The 12,708-nt window shown below is 47.9% G+C and overlaps 1 protein-coding gene across 1 annotated transcript in view; it reads right to left on the reverse strand.

The window, feature by feature from the left end:
- The window catches only part of PCOLCE2 (procollagen C-endopeptidase enhancer 2), a 66,576-nt gene that overhangs the window by 25,197 nt on the left and 28,671 nt on the right, over nt 1-12,708 (reverse strand). The window contains exons 4-6 of the mRNA XM_038746690.1: nt 10,796-10,920; nt 6,533-6,669; nt 2,855-3,009 (exon numbers count right to left, since the gene is read on the reverse strand). Coding sequence (XP_038602618.1) covers nt 2,855-3,009; nt 6,533-6,669; nt 10,796-10,920 — 417 coding nt within the window. The remainder of the gene's footprint in view (nt 1-2,854; nt 3,010-6,532; nt 6,670-10,795; nt 10,921-12,708) is intronic.

The raw sequence follows: 12,708 nt of genomic DNA on the forward strand, positions 1-12,708 counted from the left end.
TTATTCATATTAATGTCTGTCTCCACCTCTATACTGTAAACTCATTATGGGCAGGGAACGTGTCTGCTAATTCTGTTGTATTATACTCTCCCAAGTGCTTAGTACAATGCTCTGCACATTGCTAGCACTCAATGAATATGATTGATTGATTGATTGATCTCCTCCAAGAGGTCTTCCCTGATTCAGCCCTCTTTTCCCTATCTCACGCTCCCTTCTGCGTCATCTATGCACTCGGATCTATCTCTATATGTTGCCAACTTGTACTTCCCAAGTGCTAAGTACAGTGCTCTGCACACAGTAAGCGCTCAATAAATACGATTGAATGAATGAATGACCTTCGGACATTTGATATTTGTCCCAACCCCACAGCAGTTATGTAGTGGATAGAGCACGGGCCTGGGAATCAGAAGGTCATGGGTTCTAATCCCGGCTCTGCCACTTGTCTGCTGTGTGACCTTGGGCAAGTCACTTCACTTCTCTGGGCCTCAGTGACCTCATCTGTAAAATGGGGATTGAAACTGTGAGCCCCACATGGTACAGGAACTGTGTCCAACCCAATCTGCTTGTATCCACCCTGGTGCTTAGTACAGTGCCTGGCACATAGTTAAGCGCTTAAAAGATACCATAATTACTAATTATTATTATCTTTAAATCATATATAGAGAGAAGCAGCGTGGCTCAGTGGAAAGAGCACGGGCTTTGGAGTCAGAGGTCATGGGTTCGAATCCCGGCTCCACCACATGTCTGCTGTGTGACCTTGGGCAAGTCACTTAACTTCTCTGAGCCTCAGTTACCTCATCTGTACAATGGGGATTAAGACTGTGAGCCCCACGTGGGACAACCTGATCACTTTGTATCCCCCCAGCGCTTAGAACAGTGCTTTGCACATAGTAAGCGCTTAACAAATGCCAACATTATTATTATTATATATTATAAATTCCTTATTCATTTATATTAATGTATGTCTCCCCCTCTAGACTGTAAACTTCTTACGGGCAGGGAATGTGTCTGCTAATTCTGCTGTGTTGTACTCTCCCAAGTGCTTAGTACAGTGCTCTGCACATAGTAAGTGCTCAATAAATACTATTAATTGATAGAGGGGGAGACATTAAAAATGCATTACAGATGGATATGTACGTAAGTGCTGTGGAGACAGGGGTGGGGTGAATATCAAGTACTTCGGGGGAGCAAGCCCAGAAGCAAAAAGGCAGGGCAGAAGGGAGAGCAAATAGGAGAAATAGGAAAGCAACATGGCCTAGTGGAAAGAGTACTGGCCTGGGAATCAGAGGACCTGAGTTCTATTCCCGCCTCTGCCACTTGTCTGCTGTGTGACCTTGGACAAGTCTCTATGCCTCAGTTAAATGGGGGTTCAATTAGCCCGGTCTCCCTCCTACTTGGACGGTTAGCACCACGTGGGACAGGGTCAGTGGCCACCCTGATTAACTAGTATCTACCCCAGCGCTTACTTCAGTACTTGGCGTACAGTAAGCGCCTAATGGGTATAATAATAATGATAATAGAGGGCACAATCCCCTCATGTTGGATCTCTCTGGGAAAAAGCTTCCTCTCGATGTCTTACAAGCAGCAGCCAGGACATACCTCTTCAAGAGAAGCAGCATGGCCTAGTCACTAGAGCAGGAACGTGGGACTCAGGAAGACCTGGTTTCTAATTCTGGCTCTGCCACTTGTCTGCTGTGTGACCTCGGCAAGTCACTTAACTTCTCCGCGCCTCAGTTACCTCATCTAAAAAATGGGGATTAAGACTGTGAGCCCCATGTGGGGCAGGGACTGTGACCAACCTGATCATCTTGTACCTACCCCAGTGCTTGGCACATAGTAAGCGCTTCAATACCATGATTATTATTCAACTCCATGAGGAAAACCTTGGTTTTGACCTCTTCCTGAGTTCCCTCCCTTATTTTAAACCCCATCTCCTCCAAGAGGCCTTCCCTGCTTAAGCCCTCATTTCCCCTACTCCCTCTCCCTTCTTTGTCATCCTTGCTCTTGGATCTGTATTCACCTTTATTCACCCTCCCTCTGCCCCAAAGCACTTATGTACATATCCGTAATTTATTTTAATGTCTGTCTCTCCCGTAAGCTCCTTCTGGGCAGGGAATGCATTGACCAACTCTATTATAATGTTCTTTCCCAAGTACTTACTCCATCGTCATCATCATCAATCGTATTTATTGAGCGCTTACTGTGTGCAGAGCACTGTACTAAGCGCTTGGGAAGTACAAGTTGGCAACATATAGAGACAGTCCCTACCCAACAGTGGGCTCACTCCAGTGTTCTGCATACAGAAAGTGCTCAATAAATATGATTGATCGATTGTTTTCCTCCCTCTCTTGAAGCAGTAACACCACGCGTCTCCATGTGCAGGGGGAAAAGATTCATCAAACCGCCTGGCAGTGCCCACCTCGTTTCACCCCCTTGTCTCGCACCATTTACCAGTTCCCACCTATGGGGATGCTAATGCTTTTGCTAATGCTAGGAAAAGTCCAGGGAAAATGTGGAAGAGGCAGAACGGCAGCTAGATGGATAGAGACCCGAACAATGATAACAGAAGAACCGTTAGCAAGGTTACGGATTATGGCAGAAGATGGGACGTTCTGGAGAAAATACCGCCATTGAGTCACTATGAATCAGAAATGACTCGACTACGTTTGATGACCCATGGGAAGCAAAGTGAACCAGACACACTAAAAAAAGATTAAGGGGGAGAAATCAGAAGGGCATTTTTGTGGCTTTTGGTGATCACTTTCTGGCCCTGATTCCACCCGGTCCACCCAGCTCACCCTCCGACCCCCACCCAGGCCCGTGCGATCAACCAACCTTAACTAGAAAAACTCACTTGTGGTGGTAGGGACGGGAGTCGTGACGGGCACTGCTGGGGTTGTCGGTAATTTCTTGGGCCGGAATTTGTAATGACCAATGAAGCCATCGGCAGTTAAACTCAAGTCGGATAAGAACTGAATCAGAAGTTCATTTTGCTCAGATACAATGGGTCTGAAAGGAGAAAGACATGTAATTTTAGCACGGCTTAGTGGAAAGAGCGAGGGCCTGGGAGACAGAAGACCTGAGTTCTAATCCCAGCACCGCCACGTACCAGATGCGTGACCTTGGGGAAGTCACTTAGTTTCTCTGTGCCTCAGCTCCCTCATCGGCAAGATGGGGATTCAAAACCTGTTCTCCCTCCTACTTAGACTGCGAGCCCCATCTTGTATCCCCACCGGCGCTTAGTACAGTGCTTGATACGTATAGTAAGAGCCTAAAGACCACAGTGATGATGATGATAATTATTACGCTACAAAGAGCTCCGCTTGTGTTCCCACCAACGTGAGGTATGTTCAAACCTTCCCTGTTGAAAAACCAAGAGCTCTTTCCCAGGCTCAGGGCAGCAGCAGCCTTACCTGGGCTCCCTGGAATTCATTCATTCATTCAATCACATTTATTGAGCGCTTACTGTGTGCAGAGCACTGTACTAAGCGCTTGGGAAGTACAAGTTGGCAACATATAGAGACGGTCCCTACCCAATAGTGGGCTCACAGTGTAGAAGGGGGAGACAGACAACAAAACAACACATATTAAAATAAAATAGAATAGTAAGTATGTACAAGTAAAATAGAGTAATAAATCTGTACAGACATATATACAGGTGCTGTGGGGAGGGGAAGGAGGTAGGGCGGGGGGGATGGAGAGAGGAAGGAGGGGGCACAGTCTGGGACGCTGGAATGTCTCTGGACCAAATTCTAGGGGTCCTCATATAAAAGACTTTGAAGTCGATCATATGAACAAGACCCAGAAGGGGAGAGAGTCAGACACAACTGTTAACTTCCAGTGTTTCTTAACTTTGTTTTCAGTAGTTACAAACTGGGCAGCGGGTTGGGGCTCTTCAACTGAAACTTGAAGACTTCAGAGATGTAGCCGCCCCATGCCTAATAATAATAACAATAATTAGTGTGGGATTTTTAAAACACTTATTATAGGCCAGGCACTGTACTAAGTGCTGGGGTAGATATATCATAATTGGGATGGACACAGTCCCGCTCCCACATAGGGCTCGTGGTCTTAGTTCCCATTTTTATAATAATAATAATGATGGTATTTGTTAAGCACTTCCTATGTGCAAAGCACTGTTCTAAGTTCTGGTGGGGGGCGGGAGATACAAGGTTGTCCCATGTGGGGCTCACAGTCTTAATCCCCATTTTACAGATGAGGGAACTGAGGCCCAGAGAAGTGAAGTGACTTGCCCAAAGTCACACAGCAAACAAGTGGCAGAACCCAGGTCTGCTGATTCCCAGGCCCGTGCTCTTTCTATTGGGCCACCCCGATTCCTGCCAAGGCTCAGTGCTGAGGCCCCAGAATGAATGTGATTCCCTTTCAGCTAAATACTCTGCAAGAGCCACAAAACTGTGGGTCAGATTGAACACTGTCCATCAGAGAAGCAGCAAGGTCTAGCCGAAAAAGCCCGAGTCTGCGAGTCAGGAAACCTACTTAGGTCCTATTCTCGGCTCTGCCATGTGACCTTGACCAAATCACTTAACTTCTCTGTGCTTCGGTTTCCCCATCTGTAAAATGGGGATTCAATTCCCGTTCCCCCTCCCCATTGGACTGGCATGTCCCATGTGGGACAGGGTTGTGTCCCATCTGATTACCTTGTATCTACCCCAGCACTTAGCACACAGTAAATGCTTGACAAATACCACAATTATTATTGTTGCTGTTATTATCATTATAGCAATAATGTGAGAGCATTCAGACTTGAGATCATTAAGTCATCTTAGGTGAGGCCAATTTTCTCTCCAGCCCGGGGCTCTACCTCCGACGTCAGTTGGTGTTCCCTTAGCTTAGCGGTGTGGGATTTGGGGGAACAGAAATTCTGGGTCCACCCCTTCACAATTCAGGAAATTTTAGTCCTTCAAACTGGCAAGGACAAATTTCCAGACTAAACTTCTCCATCTTCTGACCATCACCAGAGACCCTCCCAGGTCCCTATCGGTCCAGCTCTGAGATGTCCTTCCTAAAACACTGTAGACAGAACCTTGCCTACTAGTAGAAGTGGGTTTTTTGTTTCCGAACTCTTTCCAATGAGGCCCAGGGTTCACCTGGTTTATTTGGCAGCTGCCACATGTTGGGACTAATGATTCAAAAGGACAGTCAGCAATGACCTTATGGTCTTTCTCCTCAATCAGGACTGATCAATCAATCAATCAGTCGTATTTATTGAGCGCTTACTGTGTGCAGAGCAGTGTACTAAGCACTTGGGAAGTACAAGTTGGCAACATATAGAGACAGTCCCTACCCAACAGTGGGCTCACAGACTGATGAAGTGAGGACCCACCAGCACCAAGTTATGTGGATTTATTTTCCCCTACTTGTTCATAATGGAGTTGATCTGCCATTTTTCAATCCATTCGCTCAGACATCAGAAACAGGGAGGGAAGTCAGTGAGGTGGAGAGAGAACAGGATTGGGTGGGATGGAGAAGGAAGAAACCAGTGAGTCAGGGCACGGGGAGGAGAACAGGACAGGACACGTGTGTATATATACATATACATATATATGTGTGCTTGTATATGTATGTATATGTGTGTGTGTGTGTGTATATATATATATATATATATGTATATATATATAAATGGTATTTGTTAAGTGCTTACTATGTAAAAATACTGTTCTAAGCACTTGGGCAGGTACAAATTAATTAGGTTGGACGCAGTCCCTGTCCTTCACGGGGCTCACAGCCTAAATCGTAGGGCAAACAAGTATTTCTATTGTACAGATGAGGAAACTGTGGCCCAGAGAACTGAACTGACTTAATAATAATAATAGTAATTATGGTATTTGTTAAGCGCTTATTATGTGCCAAGCACTGTTTCTAAGCGCTGGGGTAGATACAAGGCAATCAGCTTGTCCCACATGGGGCTCACAGTCTTAATCCCCATTTTACAGATTAGATAACTGAGGCACAGAGAAGTTAAGACTGTGAAGAGAAGTTTTAGACTGTGAGCCCAATGTTGGGTAGGGACTGTCTCTATATGTTGCCAACTTGTACTTCCCAAGCGCTTAGTACAGTGCTCTGCACATAGTAAGTGCTCAATAAATATGATTGATTGATTGATTGATTAAGTAACTTGCCCAAGGTCACACAGCAGACGAGTGGCGGAGCTGGGATTAGAACCCAGGACTTCGGACTGCCAAGCCCGGGCTCTTTCCACCAAGCCACAGCTCACCCAGCAGACAAGTGGCAGAGCCAGGATTAGAACCCAGGTCCTTCCAACTCCCAGTCCCACGCTCTACCCACTAGGCCATGCTGCTTCCATATTCAAAGACAGAAGTCGCAACAGTGTTTTCCCCTCGGCTGCTGAAGCCCACCTGAGGGAGGGCCCGCACCACGTGGATGGGGCAGGCGGCTGGTTGTGGACGAGATCGCCCTGCTCCCCCGGCCAACGAGCCCGTCGGCAGTGGGCCCGCCTGATCCCCAGGGGGGAGATGGCTGCCCTGCCGCCAGACCCCAAGAGGTCACTCACGCTGGCGGGCTGTCTCCGCAGAACTTGCCGATTCTCTGGGCGTCATCCACCTCCCCTCCGTTGAACACGGCCACGTAGTCGTACCTGCAGTAGTTGTCTCTCTCCACGTCAAACTTCTCAAACTTGAGCTCTATAAGCTGCAGAGAGAGCAGGGCAGGCCAGGGGGTGGGGAGGGGGGCTGCTGCAGCTGTGGGGGAACTCACCCAACCCCGTTGTTTCCGGGTCCGGGCCGGCCAGGGCTGGACCCATCCACCAAACCTTCGCCACCGGGGTCTGGCCGGGCGGAGGGACGGGGGGAGGACAGGTCCGGCAATCGGGGAAGCCAAACAGGCCTAACTTGGGGCCTTGTGAGAGGCCACCACCACCCCCATCCTTGGGGCCCGGCCTCTCATCATCATCATCATCATCAATCGTATTTATTGGGCGCTTACTATGTGCACAGCACTGTACTGAGCGCTTGGGAAGTACAAATTGGCAACATACAGAGACAGTCCCTACCCAACATTGGGCTCACAGTCTAAAAGGGGGAGACAGAGAACAAAACAAAACATACTAACAAAATAAAATAAATAGAATAGATATGTACAAAATAAATAAATAGAGTAATAAATATGTACAAACATATATACAAACATATATACATATACAAACATATATACATATATACAGGTGCTGTGGGGAAGGCTCCCCGGTCCAGTGGGGCCACGTGGCAGTTCGGGAATACATGGCAGTGACGGTGCAGTGATGGGCACCCCTGGGAGGGGTAGGACTCCCGCCCCCGTGCCCCACCTCCCGGACCAGAGTCCCCACAGTTTACACAAAAGCAACTCGGTTAATACAATCACTCATCCTACCCCACCTAGATTACTGCATCAGCCTCCTTGCTGACCCCAACCTCCTGTCTCTCCCCATTCCAGTCCGTGCTTCACTTTGTTGACCAGATCATCTTTCTATAGAAACGTTCAGGACACATCACTGCCACCTCCTCAAAAATCTCCAGTGGTTGCCTATCCACCTCTTTATAAAACAAAAACTCCTCACCACTGGCTTTTAAAGCTCTCCATCACCCTGCCCCCTCTTACCACACTTCCCTTCTCTCCTTCTACAACCCAGCCTGCACACTTTGCTCCTCTGGTGCTAACTTTCTCACTGTGCCTCCATCTTGCCTGCCTTGACACCGACCCCTGGACCATGTCCTGCCTCTGGCCTGGAAAGCCCTCCCTCCTCAAATCCACAAGAAAAATTACTCTTCCCACCTTCAAAGCCTTACTGAAGGCACATCACTTCCAAAAGCCCTTCCCAGACTAAGCCCCACTTTTCCTCATCTCCCACTCCCTTCTGCGGCACCCTTTCTCCCTTTGCTCTTCCCCCCTCTCCTGGCCCCACAGCACTTATGTATAAATCTAATTTTACTTATTTGTATTGATGTCTGTTTATTTGTATTGATGTCTGTATTCCTGGCTGTAGACTGTTAGCTCCCGGGCAGGGATCGTCACTCTTTATTGTTGTATTGTACTTTCCCGAGCCCTTAGTACAGTGCTCTGCCCACAGTAAGAATTTAATAAATAAGATTGAATGAATGAATGAATGAATGAATGAATGAATGAATGAATGAAAGGAGGAGTCTCTCTCAGCCAGGGGGAGGGAACGATATGTAAGCCAGCAAATGCTGGCCCAGCCAGGCCGACGGCCACCCCATCGATGGCCCTACATCGACACTGATGGGGTTTGAGCAGGTGGGGCTGAGAAGCAGCCAACAGGACAGGAGAGGAGTTTTGTTCCTGATCCTCCAGGAGTGTCAGCTTTTTATACTCAGAGTGAAGAGTTCCAGGGAAATGCAAACTTAGCTCTCAGCAGAGGTTTCCTGAGCTTCCCAGGGGAAGAATCAATCCATCTTCGGCACTAAGTGCCTTTTTTATGGTATTTGTTAAGCACTTACTATGTGCCAGGCACTGTACTAACCACTGGGGTAGGTATAAGCTAATCGGGTTGGACACATTCCGTGTCCCTCATGGGGCTCACAGTCTTAATCCCCCTTTAACAGATGAGGTAACTGAGGCCCAGAGAAGTGAAGTGACTTGCTCAAGGCCACACAGCAGATGAGTGGTGGAGCCAGGATTAGGATTCAAGTCCTTTGATTTCCAGGCCTCTGCTCTAGGCCACGCCACTTACTGTGTGCACGCATTGTATTAAGCACTCCAGAAAATACAACAGAGTTGGGACACGTCCCATACCCACAAGGAGCTTACAGTCTAGAGGGGGAGATGGACGTTAAAGTGATTTAGAGATATTTACATAAGTGCTGCAGGGCTGAGGGTGGGGTGAATATCAAGGGCTTAAAGGGCCCCAAGCACAGTGCGTGGGCAACGCAGAAGGGAGAGGAGAGAGGTTGGGGAGATGAGGGTTTAGTCATCCATGCAGCCAGGATGAACCCTGGTACTTTCCTCTAGCTCAGAGAAGTCTGCATTGGTGCTGAGGGGAGGGAGAGAGGAGAAACAGCTAAACTGGGTCGGCTGACGGGGCCAGCCTGGTCAGTCACACAATAGCCAGACATCGGTGCGAAGTGAGCACAAACCCAATCAACTGGGAAACACTCAGTTCAGCTCAGGGGTGGAAGGGATAGAGAAGCAGCATCGCCTTGTGGATAGAGCATGGGACAGGGTGTCAAAAGGACTAATGTGTTCTAATCCCAGCTCTGCCACTTGTCTGTTGGGCAAATCACTTCACTTCTCTGGGCCTCAGTTACCTAATCTGTCAAATGAGGATTAAGACTGTGAGCCCCACGTGGGACAAGGACTGCATCCAACCCAACAAACCCCAGTGCTTAGTACAGTGCCTGGCACAAAGTAAGCTCTTAACACATGCCATTTTAAAAAAGAAAGAAATCAAGTCTGTAAGTGAGGACACAGACACACAATGGGCCAGGGAAGCCTCTCTCCCCACCCCTGCTGTGGACAAGTCAGGGAGAGGCGGCTTCCAGCCCAGGCGGGAGCGAACCTGTCAGGTCCTGAGGGCTTGTTATGGGCAGTCAATAGTATTTATTGAGTGCTTACTGTGTGCAGAGCACTATACTAAGCACTTGGGAGAGTACAATAACAAGATAACAGACACACACATGCCCAGTAGACTGAATGAATTCTCTGTCCACAACGAGTTTACAGTCTAGAGGGGGAGACAGGTATTAATATAAATAAAATTACAGGTATGTACATAAGTTCTGTGGGGCCGGGAGGGAGGATGAATAAAGGGAGCAAGTCAGGGAGACACAGAGAAGAGTGGGAGAAGAGGAAAAGGGGGGCTTAGGGAAAGCCCCTTGGAGGAGATGTGTCTTCCACAAGCCTTTGAAGGAGGGGAGAGTAATTGTCTGCAGGATAGGAAGCACTTAAAACAGTGCCTGGCACATAATACGTGCTTAACAAATATCATAATTATTTATTACTATTATTATACGAAGAGGGAGGGTATTCCGGGCCAGAGGCAGGACGTGGGCGAGAGGTAGGCAGCAAGATAGACAAGAACGAGGCACAGTGAGAAGGTTAGCATTAGAGGAGCAAAGTGTGCGGGCTGGGTCGTAGTAGGAGAGTAGCGAGGCGGACTGGAAGCAGGGAACTTGTCTGTTAATTCTGTTGTATTGTACTCTCCCAAGAACTTAATATTAAGAGTGTGAGCTCTATGTTGGACAGGGACTGTGTCCAACCTAACTTGTAACTACCCTAGCACTTAGAATAGTGTTTGGCACATAGTAAGCACTTAAGTACCATAATTATTTATTACTATTACAGTGCTCTGCACATAGTAAGCACTCAGTAAATATGATTAATAGATTGAGGGAGCCATCTTTCCCGGCACTGGGGCCTCTGAAGTCCGAGGTGCCCCATCTCCACCACGTTGGTGGCTTCTGCCTCAGGCTGGTCCCATGGGAAGATTAGCTTCAGCTGCTAATCTTGCCCAAAATACTAAAGGCTGCACTGCCCTGCAAAGCCTACTTCCATGGAGGGGGTGGGAAGGAGGGCACAGAGGGACCTGTGGTTGAATGCACTTTTAATACGAAGCGATCAATTTATTTTTAATCACAAAACATCTGAGACCTTGAGAATATAACTGCTAAATTCTTACTGACTCTGTGATTCACATAACAAGGTTTCACATTACAAAGCAATTGCATCCTGGGTCGTATCAGGTTGTGCCACAGTTACCTAAAAATCGAAGACCCCCTGAAACCCCCTCCAGATTTCTGAGTGTGTTCCCCACCAAAAAACTCACCTGATTCTTGGGGGCGACGATGTGCCACAAGCAAGAGACCCCCGCGGGGTAATCTCGATCCGGCCAGTTGGGGGTTTGCAGGGAGCCTGTGGGTTTGTCTAGTCTCCCTCCACAATACTGATCTCCTGCAAGAAAATGCAGAATAAAGCCCAGTTCACTTTTTTTAATGGCATTTGCTAAGCGCCAGACACCGTACTAAGCGCTAGGGTCGATTACAAGCCAATCAGGTTGGACAGAGTCCCTGTCACACGTGGGGATCAGAGTCTTAATCCCCGTTTTACAGATAATAATAATAATAATAATGGCATTTATTAAGTGCTTACTATGTGCAAAGCACTGTTCTAAGTGCTGGGGAGGTTACAAGGTGATCAGGCTGTCCCACAGGGAGCTCACAGTCTTAATCCCCATTTTACAAATGAGGTAACAGGCACAGAGAAGTGAAGTGACTTGCCCAAAGTCACACAGCTGACAATTGGCAGAGCAGGGATATGAACCCATGACCTTTGACTCCAAAGCCCGTGCTCTTTCCACGGAGCCACGCTGCTTCTCTAAGCAGATGAGGTAACTGAGGCCCAGAGAAGTGAAGTGACTTGTCCAAGCTCACACAGGAAACAAGTAGTGGAGCTCTATCACTTTGCAGGATGGAGTCCCCCAAGTGAATGAAGTCAAGATGAGGATGACCCAATTATCTGGGGACTTTGGACCCACCCTAAAACCACACAAAACATACAAGCAAGGGCCAATTTTTCGGGCTGTTTTTCTCCTGCTAAGGGCTCGGTGGGCTGAGACTCACTAAATAATGGCTTCTTCCCCACTCCCTCCTTCCCCTGTCCCCCATGGCCCCACAGTCTGCCCAAGGCTGGCCTCAAACACCCGGGGAAGAACAAGGAGTCAGCAAACGTCCCGGGATGCGAGTACTCCCAGAACGGAGAGGGTTCAGAAGCCAACTGCATCCTGGATCTCCTTCAGCCTCCCAAATCTGGTTGTTGTCTGGAGATTGGGAGTTCCCCGTGACTCCGTGTTTTCCCCGGACTGCCGGGCAGGACCGTTCCAGGCAGAACCAGTGGGACGGCCGCTGAGTCCATTTACAATGCTGAGGGGGAGGGTGGAGCAGGGTGGAGGAAACGAAAATTTGGAAATTTTCATCAATTGTTCCCAGTTAGTCTCACGGCCAGTGGAAACATTAAAGATGTTACGCAGCCCAGTTGCTTTCCTTTCGGACTCATGGTGACTCATTTTCAATACGGGGAGAACATCGTATTCTGACACAGTGGTTTACTGACGGCTAGAAAACTCAAGTGGTTGTTTCCACAGCTTTGGACAGCTCATCAGGAGGAAGCATATTTTGTCCTGAATTATTTTTTTAATGATATTTGTTAAGTGCTTACTACTGCACTAAGCACTGGGTAGATACAACTTAATCAGGTTGGACACAGTCCCTGTCCCACGTGGGGCTCCCAGTCTTAATCCCCGTCTTACAAATGAGGTTATCGAGGCAAATCAATCAATCAATCGTATTTATTGAGCGCTTACTGTGTGCAGAGCACTGTACTAAGCGCTTGGGAAGTACAAGTTGGCAAAGAGAAGTTAAGTGACTTGCCCAAGGTTAGAGTGCAGACAAGTGGCAGTGCTGGGACTAGAACCCAGGGCCTTTTGACTCCCAGCCTCATGCTCTATCCTCTAGGTCAGACAACCAACATGAACCTCCCCAGGGCACACCCCCCTAATGCTTCCAAATGCAAAAATGAACTTTTCAGAGCAACACTTATGGGTTTTCAGAACGACACTCTCACCATATTTGAAAATAAGTCATCCGTGTCCAATTTTGACTTTGTGATCCCATTTAAGGATGTCACCATCAGGAGAACAATGTGATGCCCTGACTTAGGTGGTCCATCGTTTGCACGGCCACC

The sequence above is a fragment of the Tachyglossus aculeatus genome, chromosome 1, assembly GCF_015852505.1.
Source record: "Tachyglossus aculeatus isolate mTacAcu1 chromosome 1, mTacAcu1.pri, whole genome shotgun sequence".
NCBI classification, from domain to species: Eukaryota; Metazoa; Chordata; class Mammalia; order Monotremata; family Tachyglossidae; genus Tachyglossus; species Tachyglossus aculeatus.